Raw genomic sequence first — 9,205 nt, 5'->3', positions numbered from 1 at the left:
AATAGAGATGATTTTAAAATAGAATATAAAAATATTAACACCACATATTTTTGTATCTTTGTCTATAATTTTATTTTAAAAATGGAAACCAAGAAATCAAAGTGAAGCGGAGGAGGCCCTTCAATATTTGTTTTCAACTATTTCATTTCTACTAGCGTGGATGACATGTGCATTGCAAACATAACCTAGAAATCGGATGAAAAAATAATTGAGAGAATGGAACTTCGAACCGTAGCTTAATTGAGAGAAATGACCCCTAAATGGTTGAGAAAATTGAAATTCAACAACTTCCTCCGGATATATATACTCGCAATTATTTCACCATGCTAAGGCTAAAACATTACTTCAACATTTTTCAAGAGTCCACAACAAACGTTACAAGCATATAGAAACCCAGCAACTAATACCTATGAAATCCAAGCATACGATGTAATATACAAGTATCACCTATTTCGTGCTTTTATGCACTCTATACTCTTGTGTTACATCAGATTCCCTTAATTTACAAAGCAAAGTATCGCGTCCTGTGAGAACAATCTTGAAGAAGTCCCTTGATTGTTCTGACAGAAGATCTATCCCATCGGCAAGCTTCTTAGCACTGTCAGCAAGATCTGAAACAGGTTTCTGCCATCTTTCTCTTTCTTCCTGGCTGATAGATTTTTCCAGTGTCATTGCTTCCTCATGGTTGTCATCATCTCTGTGCCTCACGATGTCCTCTAAATCATCGATGCCGCTACTCAAATCATACAATTTCTTCGCGCATGTATCAACTGCTTCCAACTCTTTCAATAACACTACTTTCTCAGAGGAAAGCAGACCCCTAATCTTCTCATTTACGTCAGCTTGCAAGTCATTGAACACCTTAGACCACAAGAAACTTTCAGAAATATGCAAGTCTATCAGTGGCTTTGAGCAGCCTGACAATGCTGCTAAGATGACGCCGCAAACGAATATAGTTTCAACCTTAACAGCATAAAAAGCTCTCATCAACACCTTTCCCTTAGCTGAGTTCTTCACCTTTGCCAAACAAAGTGTTCTTGCAAGTCCCTGCAGGATAGCAGGACAATTTTCAAACTTTGGGCTCCTGGAGTCAAGTTGCTGCATCCAGTCATGCAGATATCCACGAGCTCGTTTTATTTGCTTGGACGAAGGAAATTTGCCTGAACAGTCCATAACATACAGAACATATTTGAGCAAGAGCTGGCTCTGATCCAATCGGGAGAGCTCAGAGCTTAATCCAATGCAAATATCAAGCAACTTCAGACTATCGTCGAAGTACATGTTAATCCAATTCTCATCCCATTCTGAAACAGGCAACTCAAGATCGTTTAATAAAATCTTGATGTTAGTATGGGTTTCAGATAATGACTCCATAGCATGTCTCATCCATGATAAGCTAAGAATATCTGAGATTTCCTTGGGCTTGAGCTTTCTTAAGTTATCTGCTAAGGTTTGCTCAAATGAATTCTGGAGGGTTAAAAGCTTCGGCGGTAGGTTAGATCCCTTAGGAAATATTATCCTAAAGGGATTTCCAAAAGGGGGAAAACTATGATACCCGTCATGTGGTCGGCTCATTGTGATTCAACTGTTGTCATCAGAAGAAACTATTGTTAACATATAGACAAATCAAGATACCAAATATGAAAATCAAAACCTGTACAGCTTAAAACTTAAGCAAGCAAACTATAGGTATGTCAAACTCATAAAGGTCTATGAAATCCAAAAAGCAAGAAAAGAAAGGAAAAAAAAAAAATCATATCCTCTTGGCATGGCTTGAAACTCAAGCAAGCCAGCTTTAAAACAGTAGGCCAATTTTGATGAGAATAGATATAGTTTGGTCAGCAATGTTAATTAGATAATTCTAACTTGTTAGGATCAGAAGTTGGTTGAGTATTGGACATGATGTTGTCAAAATCAACCAAGCCCTGATGGAAGTCCATTTGACTGAACTACTTGATGCAACACATAGCATTAGCCATGGTCACCAAAAATCAACTGTTCTCAACTTGCCAAACTTGTAAAAGAGCAAAATCTGGTCTATGCTTTTTAGCATAAAAAGGAACGTTTTCGTTTAGTTTTAAGCATTATCATACATCAATACAACATAAGCAAACTACACACCTTCAATTGGCTGTCTATGTAGGACCAAGTAATTTCAGTGCAAAAAATTGGTAAAGAAATATAATGAAGATTCCTTTCAAAGCCGCCAGCTTGGCCTGTTGGTAAAGTCTTAGTTGTTGTGCTAGAAACCTAGGCTTGAATCCTGGCTTCAGCACTTACTCCTTCTTGTCCAGAGCCCATTATTGCCTGTGGGCCTCTTTCTACCCTTGAAAAAGGAATTCCTTCTAGTGTTAAAACAGACAAAGACTAACCTCACTATTATGCCACATGCATGCATGCATGTGTGTAGAGAGAGAGAGAGAGAGAGGGATTAGTTATCTTAGTTGATCATAGAGCTAACTTTTTTTCCATTTATGTGCATTAAGATTGGTTCCAAATTAGCTTATATATTAATGGCAATGGCTCGATGAGCAATTATTGTGCCAATGAACTGGATTCTGCAAAGCAAGCACTGACCTTGATTCACATCCACAGCCTAGAAGTCGTTAGAACCACCATCAAAGGTCTACAGGAAATATGCAGTCTGCCTTTCAAGATTCCAACTAGAACAATTCGTACAATCTAGCCAAAAGATTAAGTAGCCTCATGCCTTGCAAAACCCCCGATTTGAATAGGTCAACCCAGAATCTCCGCCACCTTCCACCTCTTTCAAGCACAGTGATCATTAGTGGGCAAGGTTTGCTTTACCATATCCCAAGTGCATTATGTTTGCAAAGACAAAGAAGCATTTTAGGTTATTTTACCTTCATCACTAGCACTGCTTAGGACACATCATGAAGAAGGTTTTATTAGATAACTGCTTCCTCCTTGCCTATATTTTTTTTCTTTTTTAATAAAAAATTTCTTTATAAATTTTTAATATGCATTTGCATAAGAGAAAATTCGAAGATGATATGGACTATGTCCAACCTACCTATCAATGGTCGACACGTGGCAAGTAAATTCAAAAATATTGAAATTTTGGGCACTTACAGCTCCATAATTAAGGGAAACTACCCAGCTTATAAAGATGGGTAGTTATGCCTCATCCCTTGAATTCCACCTCCAATCATAACGGATTCATGCTGCTCTTTTTTTATATAAATAGGGTCAAAGAACTTGTAAGGACAAAGGGGCCAGCCTCTTGCAGACCAATCAGAACCAGGCCAACCAACAAAAGGCCAGCCAAAAGTTTAAGAAGAAGACCAACTAGAAGATCGACCAGAAAACAGTTGACAGAAGGCTGACCAGCGGACCAAACCAAGCTACCTAGGCCAACCTATCCAATAGATCATTCTACAAAAAGGAGCCCATGTCACCAAGAGGACAATTTAAATAGGACTCTTATTCCCGGACTGATCCAGATAAAGAAGGTAAAGAGGTAGTTTCCCACTAAAACTTGGACTCGAAAGAGTCCGACTCCGATGGTGCAAGGCCTCTTCATCTATAAAAAGGGCTCAAGACTCTAGGTATATGAAAGAGAAGAGAAAAAGAGAGATAATATTCTACACCATACTCTTCTCTTTTCTTTCTCCTATTATTCCTAATACCTAGCTGACTTAAGCATCAGAGCATGGCTAGAGCAAAGCCGAAGAGCTTTTCTCTTCTTTCTGTGTGCAGATGTATGACTCTCCATGGTAGATCGGTGCTCCATCTTTCACACCCGCAAATCAAGTGGATTGGTCAACACCCTCCACATCTCCAGATCTTTAGTGAGATCCACCATCATCAGGCAAGATTTTGGCAACAATAGCCCGATGCCATTTATGGAAAACGAGAATGTATCCCACCTTCTTCTTTTGTCGGATCTAAGCATCTTCAGCAACGCTCTCATCGTCGACACATCCTTGAGCTCTTAGCCACCGACCCCGTTTCCACGGTCATCTTCGAGTGTCACCGCCTCTCTACACGAGATGCGCATCTTGGGAGACTGAGATGTGTGTCCTTGGAGAGCATGATGTGAGTTCTACAAGACCATCCTTCTATGCCACCAAGATGTGAGTCCTATGTGCATGGGACAAATGACCATGTGTCAGTTCGGCTAAATCCATCACCACTACGGCCACCATTATACTGTCACAAGCCACCTCATCTTTCACCAAGGCATCATGGTCGACAAGAGCATCTGCTAGGGACCCCCTTTCTCATCTTCATGAGCATTGCCCTTATGATCACCACCATGTCAACCACTAGTGGCTCTTTGCCCTTTCCCGAAGCCCATTGAAGCCTTGCCGCTCCCTCACAATTGTGCCAGTGCCGATCTCCACAGCCTCCAGCAATGGCTACCCCACGAATCTCTTCTTGGCTTGCAAATGATCATGATCGGCATCACCATCCTCGATTGCCTCGTCGTCTCCACTCCTTTCCATTGCTGGTGATTCTTTACCATCCCAGCGCCACCAAGCCAAAGCCTAGCACTTATTGAGATCCGCCATCAAAATTTGCTATTCAAGTCTCTATCGGCCACGTCCCACCACCATCTCTACTGTGAGGAATGATAGCCTCTCAACCTTCTATCCCTACGACATGGCAAGCAACATCACCTCCATCATCAAGAAATCTTTGCCGCTGACCACCTCTCCCAATCAAGAGGCTCCATACTTCCGTCCTCTCTCAAGCAAGTGGTTCCACGCCGCCGCCATCGCTACAATTAGGGTTGTGAGGAAGGGAGAGAACGGGTTCGATCAACTTGCTCCAAATGGATATGGAAGAAAGATCCAACCCAGATCCAAATAACTTAAGCCAGTGCCACATCAACAAACTGCCATGTTATCGACTACATCATTGACACATCAGCAGGTACAGCAAAATCAGTCCATGACATCTGCCATGTCATCCGCCACGATAGCACATAAGTCACATCGGCATCCAAAGCTAACTAGACCTGCTCAACAGCATTGTCCAAACCGGTTCAAACCAATTTGACTACTTTGACCGCATGGTTCAGCCACTTTTGAATTTGGTTTTGGACTGATTCATACCGATTTCCTATGTTTCAGGTATGTTCTTTCCATTTTTGGCCTCTACTTGCCTTCATTCCGCTTCTATAACTGATTCTTGCATCTATTTCTTGGGCTCATCATTATGTACTTGCAATTATTAATAAATCTAATGCCTCCCAATCTATTTTTACTATTTTGGATGGATTCAACACATCGACTGACTCCATTGGCATGCAAAACTACAAAACTATAAAATTTCTCAGGCTTAATGACTCAAGTTTGAAATTCAAGCTGAAACAATAAAGAAATGGCAGCCAGACTGGGCTGTGAATTATCTCACAGGCCTCAAATAAGTATGTTTACCTACACTATGTAAATTGATTATTTGTGATCTAACCATTTTGAATAGTTTCAAATGAATAAGATCTAGTTTCCATAGCATACAACCTCTCAAGAACCTAAACCTAGATCTATCCAAGCATGAAGGTGGCTCTGCCTATACATAATAGTCCTAGCTTAAGCTAGGCCGAGGCAACAACCATGAGGCCAACTGCAAAAGTGATGGATCAGGCGAGTTCACCAAAGACCCCAATCAAAATTCCTAACTCAAATGCCAAATCGCCGAATCACAAACAAAATGTTGGATTAATGTCTCGAGAGACCACTAACAGCGCCACACTCGAGCGCCACAAGTTAGGACGAGCTTCCCAAGATGCCACTGGCCAATTAGTGGCTAAAAGTAGATGAAAGACCTAGTACAAAATAGGCATGGATGGGAGGAGGCATGCCCAGCCTAATCAAACCAAGTGTTAGCTATCCAAAAAGTCTAGCTGACAAAAGATTCGGAGGGCCAAATGATCCACCCTTTTAGGCAAGGGGAACCAGACACTGAGATGAAGAGCCGAAGACTTGGAGGACAACCCATCTTTTCAAGTGAGGGGAACCACACATCAAGATGAAGAGCCGAAGACCAGAGGCCAAACGATCTATCTTTTCAAGCAAGGGCAACTAGGCATCGAGATGAAGATCTGAAGACTCGGCAAGCCAAACAATCTATCTCTTTAGGTAGGGGAATAACGCACCAAGATGAGGAATCAACCTCAACGTCAATAGGATGACAAACCAAATGAGGTATGAGTAAAATTGACAAGCCTAACCAGACCAGTCATGGGCAAAACCAACCGAGAAATGTGGGGCAAGTGTGTCACAACCAATCTCAAGCTATACCGACTCTTAAGCCAAACTCAAAGGACAACAATCTCAACAAGCTGACCTCCAGCACCTTTTGGCACAACTGTAAATGGTTGAACTTTGATTAAATTTTTACACACCAAGAGAACCTAGATCCATCTAGGCAAGATGAGCAAACCTCTTATAAGAGGAGAGACAACCTATAGCAGGCTGACAAGCTGACTTTACATAGGTTGATGAGCCGACCTCATACAAGTCGTAGAGCCAACCAAAATGGCTCTCAACACAAAAAGTCAACCCCAGCAGCTCTCAAAACAAAAGACATTCAATGGTCCAGACAAGCCGAGGCTTGCACATTCAATTGCCTACAGCTAGCTAATCTACTTCCTTCACCCGAGCTTGAGAAGACAATACGAGCTCAGAAAATGGGAGGCAAGTGTAATGGACCATATCCAATCTATATATCTATCAATGGTCGAAACGTGGCAAGCAATTTTAAACAAATTTAAATTTTGAACAGTTAAAGCTCCACAATTAAGAGAATCTACATAAGGGAGGAGGTTATGGCTCATAAGGAAGGGTGGTTATGCCTCATTCCTTAATTTCTGCCTCCAATCATAATGGATACAAGCCCCTTTCTTTATGTAAACAGAGTCAAAGGACCTAGGCCGACCAAAACTAGATCGACCAAAACTAGATCGACCAGAAGAAAGCCAACCAAAAGGCCAACTAGAAGAAGGATGACCAAAAGGCTGACTCAATCGGCTAGGCCAAAGTATCTAGGCTAAAGTATCCTATTAAACCATTCTACGAAAAGAAGCCCAATTCACCAAGCGACCAATTTGAATGGAACTCTTATTCTTGAACTGATCAAAATAAAGAAAGCCAAGACATAGTTTCTTACTAAAACTCAGACTCTAAAGAATCCAACTCCAATGGGACAAGAGACTTTTCATCTATAAAAAGGGCTTAAGACCCAAGCATGTGAAAGAATAGAGAAAAAAAGAGACATTATTCTATACCATACTCTTCTCCTTTCTTTCTCATATTTTCTCAATATCCTATCTAACTAAAGCATCAGAGAGCCTCACTGGAGCAACTCCAATAAGCTTTTCTCTTCTTTTTATGTGCAAATCTGTAATGTTCCACAGTAGATCGGTGTTCCATTCCACCACCATGGATTGAGTGGATTGATCAGCACCCTCCACATCTCCAGATCTTCAGGGGGATCCACCATCATCAGACAGGATTTTGGCATGAACAGGAGATCTTAATGGATCAATGACTTTTAAATAAATTAAGATTGAAAATACCAATTCCAATACCAATTTTCAACAATCCTCTTTCATGAATATGGCACAGAAACCTCCTCCTCTTGATTTCAAGTCTAAGGTAATTTCCTTCTTTATCTCTCTTCATCAAAAGAGCACAAACTTCTACAGAGAGACCCTAAAAATCTGTTCTCCGTACTGCAACATCAGTCAAGCCACCCCAACTCATGGCCGGTCGGCCATGACAATTGCTGGCGGAAGGTTTCTTCAACTAGCATCATCTAAACTTCCTAATAATAATTACAAGATCTTGAGGACTCTCAAAAGGTCCTCCTCCTCCTCTTACAAACATCATCAATAGACAAAACTAATAGGGTAAAAACAAACATGAAAGAATCAAAAGGAGCTATTATCGTAAAGATCCATACGAGATAATAGATCCAAAACTAGAGAGAAAAGAAAAAAAATATCCCCAAAAAAGGGCCAGATCCGGCTACTAGATGGAGGAAAGATGCAACAGGACGGCCAGATCCAAACCAAAATCAATCAATCCTAGAAGATCTATAACACTAAAATTATACAAATCAATACATAGAAGACTTTAAAAAAAAAGCAGAGGCAAAAACACATAAAGATCAGGGCCAGGCAAAGAAAGGAACATAGAGAAGCTTCTACCTGAATTAGAGCGTGGTAGAGATCGGAAATTCCCAAGATAGTTCCAGACGCGATTGTGGCTTGGAAACGTTGGCCAAAGTTATATGATTCATATAAAAACTGTAGCAACCTAGACGGCATATCTATATGTTTACCAAGTGCTGCTAACTTTCCCAACCGACTTCCCAGCCAATGTGGCAGTGGCTAATTGGTGCGGTACATGGAGATAGGCCAATATCTAGAAGACATGTTGGATTGGGAGTTGGGAGGGAAGTAAATGATGCGACGTAAAATCTTTTTTCTAGGTGGGTGGAAGTCTCTCGAGCCTAGGAAGTCTGGTCAGAATTGCCAGCCTACCAACCGTTTAAAGATAAGCAAGCATCATTCCGCCCTCCATGAGGGGAAGACCGTTGACCCACAACAACTTTTAAAATAAAAAAATAAAAAAAAAAAAGGTAAAAAACCAATTACAATCTACAAGCATAGCAACCAGCAGAGCGAACACTCACCAAATAACACGGCATGGGTTGTATCTTTTGCACGGAACAAGGTTTCATCTTCCTTGGTGTGAATTCGCCGTTGAATAAGGAGCGGCAATATTTAACCATTTAATCTGTTTAGCCTATTTCAATCATTATGGATCAAGTTAAATTATTTGTTTAATAAAATAATTAAATTTGGATCTGTATTTTTTAGCTATTGATTAATAGGTCGGATCCACATCTTATTTAACCCAACCTAATTGCCACCTTTGTAGTTGAAGGATCTGCGTTTCGCGATTGGTGCACACTATGAGAAGAGAACTATGGATGTAGTCAAGAAGCTGCAAGCATAGCAACAGACTAGTTCCCTTTTCACCAAGTGTGTAGTCTCCAATGATTATAAAGATGCAAGTGTAATCCTCGTATCTCGAAGGCAAGAATGCTAAATGAACACTCTCCATTTAGCCCAGAACTAGCATTACTTGTGGCAGGTTAAATATACGCAATCTTATTCTCATATGTAACGAGATTGTTTCTCTGTTTCAAAATCTGCAACCTACACACG

The 9,205-nt window shown here is 40.8% G+C and overlaps 1 protein-coding gene across 2 annotated transcripts; it reads right to left on the bottom strand.

The window, feature by feature from the left end:
- Nucleotides 1-327: 327 nt before the first annotated feature.
- Nucleotides 328-8,381, bottom strand: LOC105059483 (UPF0496 protein 4). 2 transcript variants are annotated; one of them, XM_010942783.4, is made up of 2 exons: nt 8,180-8,381; nt 328-1,585 (listed from the first exon to the last, which is right to left on the bottom strand). In XM_010942783.4, the coding sequence occupies exon 2, from the start codon at nt 1,573-1,575 to the stop codon at nt 448-450; it is 1,128 nt and encodes a 375-aa protein (XP_010941085.1). In that variant the 5' UTR covers nt 1,576-1,585; nt 8,180-8,381; the 3' UTR covers nt 328-447. The 2 variants fall into 2 exon arrangements, with proteins under 2 accessions (XP_010941085.1, XP_073105797.1); XM_073249696.1 differs by lacking the exon at nt 8,180-8,381 and adding an exon at nt 2,578-2,750.
- Between the last annotated feature and the right edge of the window lie 824 nt (nt 8,382-9,205).

This window comes from Elaeis guineensis, chromosome 16, assembly GCF_000442705.2.
Source record: "Elaeis guineensis isolate ETL-2024a chromosome 16, EG11, whole genome shotgun sequence".
Taxonomy (NCBI): domain Eukaryota; kingdom Viridiplantae; phylum Streptophyta; class Magnoliopsida; order Arecales; family Arecaceae; genus Elaeis; species Elaeis guineensis.
The sequence above is the reverse complement of the archived record's forward strand: the minus strand, read 5'-3'. Positions and strand labels throughout refer to the sequence as shown.